At 47.7% G+C, this 21,263-nt stretch overlaps 1 protein-coding gene across 3 annotated transcripts in view; it reads right to left on the bottom strand.

Moving 5' to 3' along the window:
• CDK14 (cyclin dependent kinase 14) overlaps window positions 1-21,263 on the bottom strand; it is a 505,408-nt gene that overhangs the window by 238,094 nt on the left and 246,051 nt on the right. For all 3 annotated transcript variants that reach the window (XM_083189415.1, XM_083189416.1, XM_083189417.1), the window contains one exon: window positions 4,083-4,203. In XM_083189415.1, coding sequence (XP_083045541.1) covers window positions 4,083-4,203 — 121 coding nt within the window. The remainder of the gene's footprint in view (window positions 1-4,082; window positions 4,204-21,263) is intronic.

Raw genomic sequence — 21,263 nt, 5'->3', positions numbered from 1 at the left:
GTGACAGGAATTCCTAACTGCGGCAATAAACGGCTCTCTATGTTTAGTTGAAGCTTACAGTAAATAACTTCTGTTTGCTAATTGACATCTTTACCGCTTCCCTGACTTGTATTGAAGGGCTGGATTAAGCATCAGAGATGTTGCCAGCGAAGGTGGGATACTGGCTTCCTGAAAATACTGGCAAATGAAAAGGCACAAAATTACTGGCGAAAACTCATCATAGGTTGAACGCCAATTTCTTTTTGCCACCTATTTCGCATATGCACAAACACTGAGGCAATAAACAAGATAGCAGACTAGCTTTCGAAGCATTTGCTTAGAGCGGGCATACTAGTATATATTTATATATATATATCTATATATATATATATATATATATATATAGATATATATATTTATATACACTCAAATAATTATACCCATTTTTGTGTACCGTTAATTGAATTTGAGCACTAATTTTGATGAATGTGACACTTGTTTTCTATAATTTTTTTGACTTTCTGTGAAAAAATACATATAAACAGCCATTTGACCCAATTTAAGTACCCAAATACTTTTATTATGACCACGTATACACTTCCGTACTTAAGTCTTAAATTATCTGGGCTTTTTCGGGGGTTACAGTCAAATCGCTTGACACTTTCCTCTAGTTTTGCCAGCAAAAATTATCACATGAATCCTGTTTTCTACACATTTGCAATTGGATAAGTTGAAAAATGGGACAACACATACTGGCAAACAGTTGCTGCAGTGGCACTTCTCGTGTGATATGGTCAAACCACATTTTCGTAGACAATTGAACTGATGTAACTAGCCCAGTTCTGTGCTTGGGATAGAATATTCCGTTTAAAGGGTTTTGCCAGTTGGGGTGTTTCTTCAACAAATATTTGTGAACCAGGCTCCAAATATGTTAACTTAAGGAAGCACAACTTTATTGCCACTCAGTAGAAAAAGCATACTTGCTAACCCTCCTGGAAGTGGTGGGAGTCTCTCAGTTTTTTTCAAGGGTATTCCACTACACCAGGGCCATCTTAACGTATGGGCTTAATGGGAAGCTTCCCAAGGGCCCCCAATTGTAGGGGCCTTTTAGCAGGGGCAGATTGGGCTGCAAGCATCTGTTTCCTGTGATTCATGAGGGGGAAATTAGAGCAGCCAGTCAGCATTCTCTTCCTGCTTCCCAGCCTGCAGCCAGACAGTGAATGGCTGTCAGCATGCTGGTTGGTATAGACTACAACTATCAACCAATCAGAGTGCTTGACAGCAATTCATTGTATGAAAGCAAGTGTAGAGATGGAGCATAACTGCAGAAGTGGCATATTAGGATTTATAAAAAAAAAAAATAATAATTCTGTTGATGGGTGGGTATAGGCCCCAGTGCATTGCTTTTCCCAGGGCCTACAATGCTGTTAAGATGGCCCTGCCCCAAACTGCCGAAATAGCAAGCGAACCAGCAGCATCCCAGTGAAACAGGCAGGAAAAGGAGATCATACAGTACCTTGTGGCTCCTTGTAGGAGGGGATATTACATCATATAGCTCTGCCCTTACACACAGCAATTTCCCTGTAATAAAGGCAGGGCCTAATAATGTGACAGCCTTGCCTTGACCCCTGAAGTGGCCACCAGCGTCTCCTCTCCAGGTTTTTTTTTTCAGAGAGGAGGCCAAGAAAGTAGGTAAATATGGGACAGAGTGCAATAGAGCCTGGTCATTAGTGATATAAAACCTTTTAAAAAGTGGAGCCATTTCCCATAATCAACCAATCAGCTTCTACCTATCATTTTATAAAATGTACTTGGTAAATGCTGACTACATGCTGATTGACTGCTTTATAAGTGATCATAGTAACAGATTGAGACATGTAAGGTTCTCTGAAAAACACCTTTACTAATATGACAGGAGAACCGACAAAGAAAATGGACAATATCACAAATCAAGACATACACTGTAGGTGAAAGACCTTGGAAAGTGCCTGGAAATTAGTGAGATTTGGAAACGATGATAATGAGGCAATTACGGAAAGTGATTAGAGCAACGCTCTGAGAACAAATGATTGGTAGGATTACAGCATTCAATGTCTAAGTAATCCCAAACATTTCATCTACTGGATGGAAAATGCAATAAAGACCAAGTAGTCTGAGCTAATTGATTTAATTTGCAGCAATGGAATAAGGAAATAACGAGGAAATACTGTGTTAACCTAATAATGGCGGATGTGTCATTCACATAACCTTAAATAAAAGACACCAAGACAGAAACTACATTAAATGTGTAAGCTAGTTATCGAAACGAAAAACTGTATGGTGGTGAGAAAGGACAGACCATAATCATCGCAGCCCACAATGCACCAATACAAACACACAGCACGCATTGCGGGCTAAGGATCTGATTGACAGTTGATCACAAATGCAAAACCATTCTCGAATGGACAAAACCATGCTGCCCTGTAGACGGGGATATATTGCAGTAGTGTATGACCGGCTTAAGAACTTGATCAGCCAGTATTTACCCTGCAAAGAAACAAAATAACTCACCCAAACCTAACTCTCTCTGCACATGTTGCATCTGCCCCACCTGCAGTGCACATGGTTTTGCCCATTTGTTGCTTAGAGCACAAAACTAATAGTATTCAACTCAACCTTAGAACATAACAAATCACCATATGAGAGGCCTGATTCAGACATGTTCACTAGGCTGCGTATACTTGAAGCTTAACAAACAGATCAGATCTACCCCCGCCATGGCTTGGTGTTAAAGCGGTCCTTAAAAATATCCCAGGTCAAATTACCCAGTACCCACCCAGGTAGCTAACAGGGAAGACCTGGAAAGTATCTGGGCAGCCTGCAGTGTAAATGGGTGACTCGGGTCATCCAACCTGGAACACACAAAAAGGCCTATGGGGAGCGGATCACCGGCACGTGAAGATGATGTCATCTCTAAGCACCAGTAGAAGAACTGGCAATAACCCGGGTCCAGCCTGTGGTGTTGGCAGGGCTTCAAATCGCTGTGACGTGGGTCAGATGCACTAAGCTTCAAAAGTGATACAATGGAGAGTGATAAACAGCCAGCCAATCAGCTCCTACCTGCCATGTCACAGACTGTGTTTAAAAAATGAAAGGTAGGAGCTGATTGGTTGGCTGTTTATTACTCTCCAGTTTATCACTTTTGAAGCTTGGTGCATCTGGCCCACAGCTTGAAGCAGTAAGGTTGTAAGTAGGTACCAGACAACTTGAAAGATGGCTAAAAATCAATAACAACCAACCAGGGCCTGTAATAAATTATCCTGTAAAAGATTGTGACAATAGTGAAATATTAGGCTGAACTACTCTGTATCTCACTGTGGCCATCAAATAAATGTGGAGATCGGCGGGATCCTGGGATTTTGGCCTAAAAAAGTGGGATTTCAATCCCGGGATTCCAATAACGGGATTGCGGGATTAGTGCCCGATAGTAAAATATAGGGCAGGCAGCAGTGCGGCTGATAGGAACAGTGTGCTGTAGCGGCATCATGGCGGCAGCCGGGCTGCACAGCGTGACCCCTGACATCACGTCATGCTGCACAGCCTGGCTGCCGTCATGTCGCTATAGCACACTGTTCTGTACTAGGTCGCCTGGCCACACACCTGCCCGCTGTGCAGCTCGTCCCAGCCACCATCCCGCTGTGCAGCTCGTCCCAGCCACCGTCCCGCTGTGCAGCTCATCCTACCCGGCCGCCTGCTGTGCAGCTCGTCCCAGCCACCGTCCCGCTGTGCAGCTCGTCCTACCTGGCCGCCCACTGTGCAGCTCATTCCAGCCGCCCGCTTGCTGGAAATGGTCCTGCTACTGCTTGTCACCACCACCATGTAAGTGCAGTGCAGGGCAGGGGGGATAGTGGTTTGGGATTAGTCTGACTTTCATTTATGTACAGGGTGAGCAGTTTGGGCAGGATGGGGACAGGGGTGTTTGTTGTTGTTTTTTTATCAGGGAGGCCAATCCCGGGATTGAAAAAATGCCCCGGGATTGGCATCCCTACATATAATGTTACATTTATGAATATTCATCAGTTGCTAATTTGATATATTGCTGCAAGCAGACGTTCTGTACTTACCACATGTCCAAGCAGGTGGAGTACTCCGTGGAGCCCAATAGTACATCCGGAGGTCTATACCAGAGCGTCACTACTTCATTAGAGTAAGTGTGGCTGGGGATTGACTTGGCACGAGCAAGACCTGAAGGAAAAAATAAAATTTAGTTACGCAAAAAATACATAGATAATAAAAAACATCCAAAGAAAAGAAATGTGAATCTAGCTCAGTGGCCCTCCAGCTGTTGTGGAACTACACGTCCCAGCATGCCCTGCCACAGATTTTATATAATGGCTTGCTAAAACTGTGTCAGGGCATGCTGGGACATGTAGTTCCACAACAGCTGGTGGGATAGGAGTTTGACACCACTGATCTAAATGTTAATTAGTGATGTTAAATCGTGCTACTTAAGGTGCATACACACGGAAAGATTATGCAAACAATCCAATATCGTTAACGATTTCCTCAGAACTCCTGGGCAAACGATTTGGTGTCAAATGCTGAACAATTGTATAAACTATTACACTTAAACAATTCATCTTTAACAAGGGGAGTGGGAGCCAGTCACCAGCTAAACCAAATCGCTCATCGTGCATACACGTGAAACGATACAAACACATTGCAAAAGATTGGTCTAACATCTTTCTGCATGCATGAAAGATCATAGATAAAAAGTTTGTACAGTGCTGTGCTCTGCCTTTATGAAATTTGGATGTACAGTATGTAGCACATTTGTGCCAATGGCGTGATTTACAAAAATGTTCTATGCAATATATGTAAATTTCATAAACTTTTTACTGAATACACAAAGTTTCACATGGGTCCATCTCTTATATATTTAGCCAGATCCGTCACTCACAATTAGTCTAGCAAACGGTGGGCGGGCTTCCACGGGTGATTGACAGGCCCATAGTCACTGTCAGCCACAATGCAAAACATGCCAACTTCCGTAATACACAACCCTCCGCTCTCCACAGCTATCCGCCCCCTCCTCGCCCGCCACTCCCCATCGCCGCCCAGCCACACAACAAGCCCGCCCCACGGCTACACGCCATGCCCCCCCCCCCCTCAGCCTCCAGCTTGCACACCTATCCGCCCCCTCCTCGCCCGCCACTCCCCATCGCCGCCCAGCCACACAACAAGCCCGCCCCACGGCTACACGCCATGCCCCCCCCCCCCCTCAGCCTCCAGCTTGCACACCTATCCGCCCCCTCCTCGCACGCCACTCCCCATCGCCGCCCAGCCACACAACAAGCCCGCCCCCCCAACCTCGCACCAGCTGCAGTACGCACAGTCCTGCGCACAACCCCCCACACCCGCACGGACAGTGGCGGAACTATGGAGGGTGCAGGGGGTGCAATTGCTATGGGGCCCGGGCCTTTGGGGGGCCCGAGGGCTCTGCAGGCACCCCCTGCACCTATTTATTCTATTTGAGCAATGCCGCACGGGTAGTGTCAGCGGCGCTGTCCCAGACACCTTTCCCTGTCAGCGGCGGCCAGTGCGTGATCCAGCCCGCCCTCCCCTATGATGGTGCCGGGGCTCAATGTCACTATTTTAGTGACCAGCCCCGGCGTTAATCGTGCAGGACCCATGCTGCTGCCAGTGCCAGGACCCCTGGCGCTGTCCCGGACAGGACACCCTTCCCTGTCAGCGGCACTGTGTGTGACTGACTGTGAAGGGACGGAGGGAGAAGTGGTGATCCAGCCCCCTCCCCTCTGACCTCATATCGGGACTCGATGTCACTATTTAGTGACTAGCCCCGGCAGAATCATGCAGGAGGACCCATGCTGCTGCCCAGACGAATGAAAGACCCGGCGCCGACAGGGAGACCTTCCCTCAATGCTGGAGGTAAACTTCAGCACTTATTTTTAAGGGTGAGGTCGTAGATGGGGACTTGGAAGGAGCAAGGGGGGGAGGGGGGGTGTCTAACCTCTCTCATGTTTCTGTCTCTCTCTCTCTCTCCTGCTCTGTCTAACCCCCCTCCTGTCCTTTATATTTCTTTATATCCTGCACTCTCTCTCTCCTCTGGTCTAATCTCTCTCTCCCCTGCACTCTCCCCCATTTTGTTCTATCTGTTACTCTATTTCTCTGCTGCACTTTCTACCCCCACCTCTCACTCCCTCTCCATCTAACCTCTCTTCTCTTTCTTCCTCTCCTCTGTTCTCCCCTGTGCCTCACATCCATCTAGATTCTAAACGCTCTCCCTCCCTAACCACCCCTCTCTCTCTCCGCGATACCCTCTTTGGCTCTTAAATCCTTTTCTCTTCTGCCACCCCGAGGGGCATTTTAGTGACAGGTGGGGGGCCCCTTTCCGGATTTTGCTATGGGGCCCAGAAGATGATAGTTACGCCCCTGCGCACGGAGCAGCAGCAAACACCCAGAAGACGCTGCCTACCAACCCCAGCTGCCACTCCCCTGCCCACCGTCACCGTCCAGCAGAGCCTACACGCCGCACCCCCCACCCCCCTGCCTCGCTCCCTGGACACATTAGACCAGGTTAGTATGCCCCGTTCAGCGCACAACCCCCCACAGGACACTGCCTGCCACACCAGCTGAAACTCCTGTGGCCACTTTCACCCTGTAGCAGAGCCTACACGCTGCACCCCCCCCCCCCCCCCAGCCACGCTCCCTGGACACATTACACACCGGGAGACGCTGGCTGACGCCCCCAGCTGCCACTCCCGTGCCCACCTTGACCCTCTAGCACAGCCTACACGCCGCACCCCCCCCCCCAACCTTGCTCCCTGGACACATTACACACCGGGAGACGCTGCCTGACGACCCCAACTGCCACTCCCGTGCCCACCTTCACCCTCTAGCAGAGCGTACACGCCGCACCCCCCCCCCCAGCCTCGCTCCCTGGACACATTGCACCAGGTTAGTATGTTTGCCCACTGACACACATCCATACTTCCAATACACAAAACAAACACACCCCTCCATTCCTCCAATCATCACAACCACACACACACACATACACACACATCCATGCCTCCAATACTCACAACTACAAACACACAACCATCCATCACTCCAATAATCACTACGAAACACACATATACACACACAAACACACACACACACACACCAATCCATGCTCACAACTACCCACACACACACACAAACATCCAAGTACACACACCCACCCACTCCAGCATCCAATACTCACAACTACACACACACACACCCACCCATCCATGCCACCAATACTCACAACTACACACACACACATCCATGCTTCCCATAATCACAACAAAACACACACACACACACACAGCTATGGCTACAATCATAATACACACACACACCTATCCATGACTCCAATACTCACAACGACCCCATACCACTACACTACCAACACCTCTTCTAACACACTATTTTGTGTACCTTCCCATCTCAGGTCGGTACATGCTACATTTTGGACTTTAGCACACCTCATTCAACTTTAGCACACCTCATTATGTCTTATAACCCACAACAGCCCATACCACAAAACCACCAACGCCTCTCCTCCCTTCAACATTTAGTCTCACACTATATTGTGTGCCTTTCCATCTCAAGTCACAAGCTAACGCCTTTACAACTTTAACACACTCAATTTTAGGTTTTATTACACACAACACCACACACACACATCCATGCCTCCAACAACTACACACACCCATCCATGCCTCCTATACTCACAACTACACACACACATCCTTGCCTCCCATACTCACAACCACACACACACACCTCCTTACCTGCAATACTCACAACTACACAAACACCATCCATGCCTCCAATACTCACAAATACACACACACACACACACACACACACACACACACACAGATATCCATGACTCCAATACTCACAACTACACACACACATATCCATGCCTCCAATACTCACAACACACACACACATACACACACACACACACATCCCTGCCTGTAATACACACACAACCACCCATTGCACACACACACACACACATCTATGCCTCCAATACTTACAAGTACACACATCCATGCTTTCAATACTCACAACTACACAAACACACACACCCATCCATCCACACCTCCAATACTCACAAGTACACACACACACACATCCATTCCTCCAATGCTAACAACTACACACACCCATGCATGCCTCCTATACTCACAACTACACACACATCCTTGCCTCCCATACTCACAACTACACACACACCTCCTTACCTGCAATACTCACAACTACACAAATACCATCCATGCCGCAAATACTCACAACTACACACACACACACATGCCTCTAATACTCACAACTACAGATGCGCACGCACATACTCAAACACATCCATCCCTAAAATACTCTCAAGTACACACACACAAACAATGCCTGTAATACACACACCCAGCCATACCACACACACACACACATCTATGCCTCCAATACCCACAAGTACACACTCACATCCATGCTTTCAATACTCACAACTACACACACACACCCACACACACACATCCATGCCTACAATACTCACAACTACACACACACATCCATCCATGCCTCCAATGCTCACAACTACACACACCCATCTATGCCTCCTATACTCACAACTACACACACACCCATCCATGCCTCCTATACTCACAACTACACACACACCCATCCATGCCTCCTATACTCACAACGACACATACACACACACCCATGCCTCCTATACTCACAACGACACATACACACACACCCATGCCTCCTATACTCACAACGACACATACACACACATCCATGCCTCCTATACTCACAATGACACATACACACACATCCATGCCTCCTATACTCACAACGACACATACACACACACCCATCCATGCCTCCTATACTCACAACGACACATACACACACACCCATCCATGCTTCTCACGGCCATAGCTGCAGGGTTTAGGACTTAAGCACACTTAATTTTATCTATTATAATTTTTGCTTTCACTTTAAGGTCCCTTCAAACATCACGGTGTGCCACTGTACACTTTACTATGTTTGCTAACGCACCAACATCATTTTCAAACACACACACACATCCATACTTCCAATACTCACACAAAACAAACACACCACTCCATGCCAATCATGACAACTACACACACACACACACACATCCATGCCTCCGATACTCACACAAAACAAACACACCACTCCATGCCAATCATTACAACTACACACACACACTCACACATCCATGCCTCCAATACTCACACAAAACAAACACACCACTCCATGCCAATCATGACAACTACACACATACACACACCCATGCCTCCAATACTCACACTAAACAAACACACCACTCCATTCCAATCATGACAACTACACACACACACACATCCATGCCTCCAATACTTACAACTACACACACACACAACCATCCATCCCTCCAATACTCACAACTAAACACACCCACACAAACACACACCCATCCATAGCTCTAATACTCACAACCACACACAAACATCCAAGTACACACACCCAGCCAACCATCCCAGCATCACAACTACACACACACACATCCTTGCCTACCATACTCACAACCACACACACACACACACCTCCTTACCTGCAATACTCACAACTACACAAACACCATCCATGCCTCCAATACTCACAAATACACACACACACACACACATATCCATGACTCCAATACTCACAACTACACACACACACATATCCATGACTCCAATACTCACAACTACACACACACATATCCATGCCGACAATACTCGCAACTACACACACACATCCATACCTGTAATACACACACAACCACCCATTGCACACACACACATTTATGCCTCCAATACTTACAAGTACACACATCCATGCTTTCAATACTCACAACTACACACACACCCATGCCTCCAATACTCACAAGTACACACACACACATCCATTCCTCCAATACTCACAACTACACATACCCATGCATGCCTCCAATACTCACAAACACACACACACACACATCCTTGCCTCCAATACTCACAACCACACACACACACACACATCCTTGCCTCCAATATGTGACTTTACTAATCTTATTTATATCAAAGCACTTTCCTAACTTTTTACAATAAAAAGCATCACAATGTTCAACCTCTTTTCAAAATCTTATAAAATATTTCTATTCAAATACATATTTCCTACATCTAGATTAGGTAACATTTAAACAACATAAAAATTCATCATAACACTATCACACACTACACCCCCTTTGCAATTATATGCACTTTCTTTTGTAAACATTTATGCTCTCACTCAAATTAACTTTACCCACATTATTCACCATATTACACTACATCTCACACTCACATATATTTCTACTTCTAATGGGGCGAAGCCCCTCACGACGGTGTGAAGAGCGCCCGGAGGGCGCGATGAATCACCTAGTGTATAAAATACAAAACAACAATCGTACTGTGTGCAATGAAAGTCCTTGTATGCAGTCTGGTGTTCTGTGTATCTGTTAAATGCCGGAGTTGTATCAAAACAGAAACAAAATGCACAAAAGAAAAAGAAAAGTAAGCAAAACCAAAATTATCTAAACTAAAACTCCATATATTCTCAATAGCCTTATTTCAAAGAAAGTATCACTGAGATGTGCAAGTGGCAAAGTGTCTATTAAGGTCCATACACACTGGGCGATTATGTTAATTCTAAACACTTTGTTCGGCCAAACAGGCCATTGTTAATCAAATGCCACACACACAAAAAATGTATAATGAGTACTTTAAAAAATCATCATATTAGTCACACAACATGTGTGTGGCGCAGACACTTTGTCACCAGCTGGCACATCTGCAAGCCAAAGGCAGCAATCTGAAACATTTAATCAATTTATGCGCTGACTTACTAGCCAATGAATAACTAGCCCTCCCTGATAGGTGTGGTGACAGACCTGTCAATCACACAGGGTTCAGGTCTGAATGCCTGGAACGATTACTCTCAGCACATTTACAAAGTGATTGTAAATTGGAAGATGAGACAATCTTGAAACGATTAATAAAGTTTAATTAAATATTAATTTCACAGTATTTATCAAGCACTACCTCCTTCCCTCTTTGTTCTAGGGTTCATCTATCTACATCAAATGCTGTATAAACCCTTAAAGAAATAGATTCTGTTAGCAAACGACTGAAAATAAAATAAAAACTACAAAGAGAAAGTCACAGTTAGTAATACTTCATTTATCAGTTGTACCATTATGAACATAGTTTGTAAACACACTAATGCTGCTTTCAGACCGCAAAACTCGCTTTGACCAGGTATTTTAAAACGTTTCTAAAAACGGGTCTGCCAGCTAAAACCCCTTTCACACCGCATGTCTTTAAACCAGGCATGTCCAAAGTCAGGCCCGGGGGCCAAATGCGGCCCGTGCTGTCATTTCAAGCGGCCCACAGCCTCCAGCTGGAAGCGGGCAGAGCATCAGATGTGGGAAGCACAGCACAGGACACTAAAGATGGGGCCCCGGCAAGTGCGCCTTTACCTTGCTGTCTGATGCAGTGAGGAGGTGCCGGCCACCACAATTAGATGGGTTTGGCGTCCTACCCCTGCTGCTGCAATCGTATATATCACCCTAGTCCCAGAGCCGAATTTCCCATTAGGCACGTGAGGCACGTGCCTAGGGGCGGCACATGTTTGGGGGCGGCACTTGGATGCCTGTGATAGTACTGTCAGCCCAAAATGTACCAATAACTGCAAAATATCCACTGTACTGTACTATATTCCATCTTAAATAGAGTGTAAATGGATAGGACATGCAAATACTGCCCCTATAAACTGTTCTACTTAGTAAACATTATTGTTGTGCCTAGGGGCGCCCTCATCCCTAAATCCACCCCTGCCTAGTCCACAATCACAGTGACAGCAGTGTTTGGGGAGGGAGGCAGCAAGGGGGAAGCTTTCTCCCGTAACATGCAGAGTGGAGGAGGGCAGCAGCGGGAGCCCAAGCATCTCCTGTCCTTGCAGTGCCTGCTTTGCCTCTCCTTCCTCTGGCTCACACAAGGGGCTGGGAAACATACAGAGAAGGGAGGGGGCCGAGTGGGGGACATACAGTGAAGGAGGGTCAGGCTGGGGGACATACAGTGAATGAAGGCAGTGATGGCGATTCAGAGAAGGGGGAGCAGGGGCAGGCTGGGGGACATACAGTGAATGGGGGTAGAGTAGGGAACATAGTGAATGGGAGTCATGCAGTGAAGGAGGATCAGGCTTGGGGACATACAATGAATGGAGGCACTGATGGACATTAAGAGAAGGGGGCAGGCTGGGGGACAGAGTGAATGGGTGCAGAGTAGGGAACATACAGTGAATGGGGGACATACAGTGAATGGGGGCAGGCTGGGGGACATAGAGTGAATGGGAGCAGAGTGGGGGACCATTCTGATGTGATTAATGATTCAAAGAATGTCAGGCTGAATGGTTGGCCCCCACACATTTACACTTCACCAAATATGGCCCTCGTCGCAAAAAGTTTGGACGCCCCTGCTTTAAACGGTATTTCAGTGCAGTTTTTGTCCTTAAACAGTATTTCAATTCAGTTTTTGTTCCTTCACAACACTGAACCGTTTTAACCCATAGAAAACAGTGGATGAAAAAAAAAAAAACGGGTCTGAAACGGGTAGGACCCTGCTTAATTACCGTTTAGAAATACCAGTTCAATAGAACCGGTAAATTCACTCTGCACCTTTCAGACTGCACAAATTACCATTTTAAAACAGTAAAAAAACTGCAAAATAACGGGTAAAAAGTGCGGTCTGAAAGGGGCATAAGGGATAAATTAACTAATGCCATGTTCACATTGCCAATGTGAACAACACAGCTTTTACAAGGCATTTTAATGCCGGGGACTGCAGCGCCGGACCCCGTTCTTACTGCTAATGTAACACCCCATTAACCCGGTTGAAGCAGCTCTACCCAGTAATTTGCCTTTTAACATTTTTTTTTTGCAGTGTGAAACGGTCAACCCGTGTCTGCATACCCCAGGGATGCCTACTTTTAAAATCTCCTCTCCGGGAGGAGCACAGAGGGGAGACTGTCATGAGCACTTCGAGGGGCGAGGCCTGATGTAGATGTCATCAAGCACCAGCCTCAGCACTGCAAATCCCGCAATTTGCATGTTTTCAGGGAGGGGGGTAGTGCTAAATGATGCAATTTGCATCTTTAGTACTGCCCCCTCCCCCCTGAAAAGCCATGGATCGCGGGATATTACTGTTGCCGCAGGGGAGATGCGGGGGGGTTGCCCGATTTTTAGGAGCCTCTTGGCCATTTCGGGAGGGTAGGCAACAATGGCATAGCTGGGTCTCCAACTATTGCCCTCCAGCTGTTGTGAAACTACAAGTCCCATCATGCCTTGCCACAGTTTTGCTATTAGGGGTTGCTAAAACTATGGCAAAGCATGCTGGGATGTGTAGTTTCACAACAGCTGGAGGGCCACAGTTGGGCCATGCCTGCCCTAAATGTCATTATGATGACTTTAAACTGTAAAGCGTCTCACAAAAAAAAAATCCAAATCCACCGCTGTTTGAAAAACATGGAAAGCCACCATTGAGGTCAGATGTACGTTACATGGTCGGAGAACGCCCAGGGCAGTAGTCAAGAGGGAAGTGGGTCCTTTAGCACAGCGTTATGTAATACATCTAACCTTTGTGTGATGTAGAGAGACAATGATCTACATGAATACCAATCCCCCTGTGGCTAGGCTTCTTCTACAACTGGTCACTGGCTGACACATGACCTCTTCTTTCAGGAGCCCACCCATCATATGCCCTGCCAGATAGGACATGATGCTCACCAGCTCTGCACACACAAACTGAACAGTCATTATTTATGGCCCATACATAGTTGGCGACTTTCATGTGAAAGCCGCTCAGTTTTCTCATCTGCGCAGCTTTCAGCATGAAAGCCACCCCATGTGTATGGCCCGGCGATGAGCAGTAAGCGCTGCAGCGCGCTCCCGCATCATCATTGCCGGCTGCCGCTCAGTGCCCTGCACGCTGTGGAAAGCCGTTCATTTGCTGGCAATACCAACCAGCAGATGAATGGCTTTGTGGACGGCTTTCCACAGCGCTGCGCTATGCAAAGCCGTCCGCTCCCCACAAACAGCGCCGGGCAGGGGGAAAGCCGCACAGTGTGTATGCACTGAGCATTTCCTCCCAGCAATGATAGCGATCATCGCGGTCCATACACGCTGGGCAAAATCAGTGCGTATGGACCTTAAGGATGACTTTAAATAGACCCCTACAATACACATAAAAGTCATTTCGTAATAAAAAAAAAACTTTTCAAATTTAAATTTCTGAAGGCCGCTAATAGGCAAAAACCTCGCTGTGCCTGCATCAGCAATCCGCGGTCATTTCGATGGAAGACTGTGCCCACAATGTCGGCAGTCCTATATTGGTAACCAAAAGTAAAGGAACAATTTAGGAAGAGGGTACAGCCAAACATTTTTTGAATTATATCCATTTTCTCAAAAGTGGGCTGCGGCCTTCAAACTTTGGCTGCGGCTCGCCCGTTTCTCCCATATCATTTCTATAGACCTTATGTTGACAGTAATTAGGTCGATATGGAAAATAGGCCGCACGATGAGTGTCTGTAGATGGACACAAAAAATAGTACAGGTTGAGTATCCCTTATCCAAAATGCTCGGGACCAGGAGAATTTTGGATAACGGATTATTCCGTATTTCGGAATAATTTTATATTTCAATGATGTATTTTGAAGTATCTTCCATTTATGCTGTATAAACACATAATATACACACAAATATATTTTATTACCACATAAAATACACACAAATATATTTTAATTGTTCAAAAAACAAGGTTTCAAAACGTGAAACAAAATGTGTGTACTATCTCAGCACTGAATTTGAATGCCAAGCAATCATTGTCTTGCACATATATAGTGCCAGTTACATATCATGTCCCCAGTGATGCTGTTACAAATGTCCCCAGTGAGTTTTTAGCAAAAAAAATTTTTTTTTTTCACTTTCTGGAATGTCCGTATTTCGGAATAATTCGGATAACGGATATTCGGATACGGGATACTCGACCTGTATACTTATCTGATCCATGTTGGGATTCCCTCCTTCAGGATGCCGGCGTTTGTATGCTGAACGTGTCATCCATATGTAACCCCTCTGTAGGTACTTCGAGCATAGGGGTAGGTGGATGCTTAAGTTTGTTCGTTTAAAAAAATTAATAAATCTATAAGCCAGAAATCAATAAAGCCACAAAAATGGGTACTCTTTACCTAGAAGGGCGCCCATCTCGGGCTTCGCATGTACTAAAAAAATCGCATGCGATGTGACCGACGCGATGACCGCGATTTCCCATAGGGAACAATATTAAATGGCCCACAGAGGCCAAATAGGCACCCTGAAGTGTGAAATGGCCCCCCCAATTGTTAACGCCACCCCATGATCAACGTCAACCCGAAGCGTGGAGAGCGCAGCGAGCCCGCGCGGGGCGGCGGTACGCGTCCTCCGACCTTTTCATACACCCACTATCCACGTCGGCATGGAGTTGAGAATAGAAAGTGTGGCGAGCGCAGCGAGCCACCGAGCTCGAAGCGTGGCGAGTGCAGCGGGGACGCGGACACCTTCACAGGTATACGCGTCCCCTCGCGGGCTTCACAGGTGTCCGCGTCCGCTCGCCACGCTTCGGGCTAGGTGGCTCGCTGCGCTCGCCACACTTTCTATTCTCAACTCCACGCCGACGTGGATAGTGGGGGTATGAAAAGGTCGTAGGACGCGTACCGCCGCCCGTCACGCTTCGGGTTGACGTTGATCGTGGGGTGGCGTTAACAATTGGGGGGGCCTTTTCACACTTCAGGGTGCCTATTTGGCCTCTGTGGGCCATTTAACATTGTTCCCTATGGAAAATCGGGTCAATTGGGCCATTTAACATTGTTCCCTATGGGAAATCGCGGTCATCGCGTCGGTCGCATCGCATGCGATTTTTTGGTCGCATGCGATGCGACTGACGCAATTTTTTTTTTCTTACGATGCCCACGATTAAAATCGTGGGTCCCTTCTAGGTAAAGAGTACCCAAAAATGTGATTTTTTTTTAATATGTTGTGCAAAGCTTTAAATCTCAATAAAAATATGCCATATAGTAATACATACTGCAATCAATACTGTATAAAACACTTTATCAGTTCATTCTGAGAGTTGGATAATTATGTAAAGGTTTCTTTGAAATTCTGTCTGAAAGCGTAACGGGGAACAAGCCGATGTGTCCTCAATAAATGATCTCTATGGCCGGACGTACTGTGCAGTTAGTTAGAGAGTGCTACAGTATTAGTGATACAGTATTTTAATACGTCCAGTATAATGCATATTAAGTGGTAAATTAAAAGATGTTCCGCAGACCTCTATAATAGTTATTTCACTGTGATACTGTATATTTGTATGGAAAAGAAAATCTATGGAACCATTTACATATATATGAGCAATTTTTCTTTTATAACAGACATTCAATAAAAATTACGCCACGGAGTGTCCTATGGGACATGGTGACACTAGCAGAGTCCATCTACAGAACGCTCCGGGGAATTTCCTCTTCTTGCCGATTAGCCCGATCAGTTCTGCATGTGTGAGAGGCAATCACTGGGAATGGACCAATCTATAGCGCAGTCAGGGCTGGACACTCACTTAACGCACCACACTGTGTTAGTCACAGCACATAACGACGCTGTCACTGCCCTGACAGTCACCCCAAAGCTGGCTCCGGGTCATTACGTCTGACACAGCTGTGTGATCTAAATGCACAGCGCAGAAGAAGAAAACCAATACAGACAGAAAATCCAAAACAGATGGGACTCTGGGGTCTCCTCCGAATGTACATTGTTTGCAAATAAGGAAAATAAACATCAGCTCGGGTTAAGATAGGCACACACTATAAATTCCCGGGCCGACCCACCAAAAAATATATGATTTGGATCGAAAATTGTATAAGGGGACTGATTCAGGCCTGTACGCTAGCATAGGCGTGTGCACTTTGAGAGTTAGGGGTGCACAGGCACACCCTAATGCCGTGCCCACCCTTATGAATACTTCCCTGCCACTACCAATACCGGCAATACCTTTTACCAAAGACTTTTGTATTTTAGAACTATTTTCCATTAGAATAAGCGCCCATCAATCAGTTATGTGGTTTGCATTGTTGATTGTTCTAGACCATTGTCATATCACTACATACCTGCGTCATCCATATATGGTGTTTAACTTTATTTGCCTGCACGGTTACATAGAATATTTAGGAGATTATTACTGAAGTACAGGTGGAGCACCTGTCAGCCAGCATGCAGGATTGCCAGATGTCCTGAGCTGGCACAGGCTGGCAGGCAGGAGCTATATCTGACAGGGATGCGCCAGCATCTCACATGCTTACGCGTCCCCATCAACAAGGTGGCGGGGAGCGGCTTCACTGTCCGTCTCCGCTTCAGGGAGATGGGCACGGAGTGGGAGCTGAGGGGAGCCGGCGGAGGGCTTTCAACAGAACGGGGCGCACAAGCGTCTTGTGCACCCCCTTCTGTCGGCTGGCGATAGAATTGCCATTGAGAGCTTCTCCATCTGTATGCAGGAGATTATGGTGTGGCTGAGAGATGTTTTATCTCTTATATATTTAGCCAGATCCGTCACTCACAATTAGTCTAGCAAACGGTGGGCGGGCTTCCACGGGTGATTGACAGGCCCATAGTCACTGTCAGCCACAATGCAAAACATGCCAACTTCCGTAATACACAACCCTCCGCTCTCCACAGCTATCCGCCCCCTCCTCGCCCGCCACTCCCCATCGCCGCCCAGCCACACAACAAGCCCGCCCCACGGCTACACGCCATGCCCCCCCCCCCTCAGCCTCCAGCTTGCACACCTATCCGCCCCCTCCTCGCCCGCCACTCCCCATCGCCGCCCAGCCACACAACAAGCCCGCCCCACGGCTACACGCCATGCCCCCCCCCCCCTCAGCCTCCAGCTTGCACACCTATCCGCCCCCTCCTCGCACGCCACTCCCCATCGCCGCCCAGCCACACAACAAGCCCGCCCCCCCAACCTCGCACCAGCTGCAGTACGCACAGTCCTGCGCACAACCCCCCACACCCGCACGGACAGTGGCGGAACTATGGAGGGTGCAGGGGGTGCAATTGCTATGGGGCCCGGGCCTTTGGGGGGCCCGAGGGCTCTGCAGGCACCCCCTGCACCTATTTATTCTATTTGAGCAATGCCGCACGGGTAGTGTCAGCGGCGCTGTCCCAGACACCTTTCCCTGTCAGCGGCGGCCAGTGCGTGATCCAGCCCGCCCTCCCCTATGATGGTGCCGGGGCTCAATGTCACTATTTTAGTGACCAGCCCCGGCGTTAATCGTGCAGGACCCATGCTGCTGCCAGTGCCAGGACCCCTGGCGCTGTCCCGGACAGGACACCCTTCCCTGTCAGCGGCACTGTGTGTGACTGACTGTGAAGGGACGGAGGGAGAAGTGGTGATCCAGCCCCCTCCCCTCTGACCTCATATCGGGACTCGATGTCACTATTTAGTGACTAGCCCCGGCAGAATCATGCAGGAGGACCCATGCTGCTGCCCAGACGAATGAAAGACCCGGCGCCGACAGGGAGACCTTCCCTCAATGCTGGAGGTAAACTTCAGCACTTATTTTTAAGGGTGAGGTCGTAGATGGGGACTTGGAAGGAGCAAGGGGGGGAGGGGGGGTGTCTAACCTCTCTCATGTTTCTGTCTCTCTCTCTCTCTCCTGCTCTGTCTAACCCCCCTCCTGTCCTTTATATTTCTTTATATCCTGCACTCTCTCTCTCCTCTGGTCTAATCTCTCTCTCCCCTGCACTCTCCCCCATTTTGTTCTATCTGTTACTCTATTTCTCTGCTGCACTTTCTACCCCCACCTCTCACTCCCTCTCCATCTAACCTCTCTTCTCTTTCTTCCTCTCCTCTGTTCTCCCCTGTGCCTCACATCCATCTAGATTCTAAACGCTCTCCCTCCCTAACCACCCCTCTCTCTCTCCGCGATACCCTCTTTGGCTCTTAAATCCTTTTCTCTTCTGCCACCCCGAGGGGCATTTTAGTGACAGGTGGGGGGCCCCTTTCCGGATTTTGCTATGGGGCCCAGAAGATGATAGTTACGCCCCTGCGCACGGAGCAGCAGCAAACACCCAGAAGACGCTGCCTACCAACCCCAGCTGCCACTCCCCTGCCCACCGTCACCGTCCAGCAGAGCCTACACGCCGCACCCCCCACCCCCCTGCCTCGCTCCCTGGACACATTAGACCAGGTTAGTATGCCCCGTTCAGCGCACAACCCCCCACAGGACACTGCCTGCCACACCAGCTGAAACTCCTGTGGCCACTTTCACCCTGTAGCAGAGCCTACACGCTGCACCCCCCCCCCCCCCCAGCCACGCTCCCTGGACACATTACACACCGGGAGACGCTGGCTGACGCCCCCAGCTGCCACTCCCGTGCCCACCTTGACCCTCTAGCACAGCCTACACGCCGCACCCCCCCCCCCAACCTTGCTCCCTGGACACATTACACACCGGGAGACGCTGCCTGACGACCCCAACTGCCACTCCCGTGCCCACCTTCACCCTCTAGCAGAGCGTACACGCCGCACCCCCCCCCCCCCAGCCTCGCTCCCTGGACACATTGCACCAGGTTAGTATGTTTGCCCACTGACACACATCCATACTTCCAATACACAAAACAAACACACCCCTCCATTCCTCCAATCATCACAACCACACACACACACATACACACACATCCATGCCTCCAATACTCACAACTACAAACACACAACCATCCATCACTCCAATAATCACTACGAAACACACATATACACACACAAACACACACACACACACACACCAATCCATGCTCACAACTACCCACACACACACACAAACATCCAAGTACACACACCCACCCACTCCAGCATCCAATACTCACAACTACACACACACACACCCACCCATCCATGCCACCAATACTCACAACTACACACACACACATCCATGCTTCCCATAATCACAACAAAACACACACACACACACACAGCTATGGCTACAATCATAATACACACACACACCTATCCATGACTCCAATACTCACAACGACCCCATACCACTACACTACCAACACCTCTTCTAACACACTATTTTGTGTACCTTCCCATCTCAGGTCGGTACATGCTACATTTTGGACTTTAGCACACCTCATTCAACTTTAGCACACCTCATTATGTCTTATAACCCACAACAGCCCATACCACAAAACCACCAACGCCTCTCCTCCCTTCAACATTTAGTCTCACACTATATTGTGTGCCTTTCCATCTCAAGTCACAAGCTAACGCCTTTACAACTTTAACACACTCAATTTTAGGTTTTATTACACACAACACCACACACACACATCCATGCCTCCAACAACTACACACACCCATCCATGCCTCCTATACTCACAACTACACACACACATCCTTGCCTCCCATACTCACAACCACACACACACACCTCCTTACCTGCAATACTCACAACTACACAAACACCATCCATGCCTCCAATACTCACAAATACACACACACACACACACACACACACAGATATCCATGACTCCAATACTCACAACTACACACACACATATCCATGCCTCCAATACTCACAACACACACACACACATACACACACACACACACACATCCCTGCCTGTAATACACACACAACCACCCATTGCACACACACACACACACATCTATGCCTCCAATACTTACAAGTACACACATCCATGCTTTCAATACTCACAACTACACAAACACACACACCCATCCATCCACACCTCCAATACTCACAAGTACACACACACACACACACATCCATTCCTCCAATGCTAACAACTACACACACCCATGCATGCCTCCTATACTCACAACTACACACACATCCTTGCCTCCCATACTCACAACTACACACACACCTCCTTACCTGCAATACTCACAACTACACAAATACCATCCATGCCGCAAATACTCACAACTACACACACACACACATGCCTCTAATACTCACAACTACAGATGCGCACGCACATACTCAAACACATCCATCCCTAAAATACTCTCAAGTACACACACACAAACAATGCCTGTAATACACACACCCAGCCATACCAC

Source organism: Crinia signifera, chromosome 5 (genome assembly GCF_055691185.1).
Source record: "Crinia signifera chromosome 5, ASM5569118v1, whole genome shotgun sequence".
Classification (NCBI taxonomy): domain Eukaryota; kingdom Metazoa; phylum Chordata; class Amphibia; order Anura; family Myobatrachidae; genus Crinia; species Crinia signifera.
Note: the sequence above shows the minus strand (reverse complement) of the source record. Positions and strands in the feature narration are given on the sequence as shown.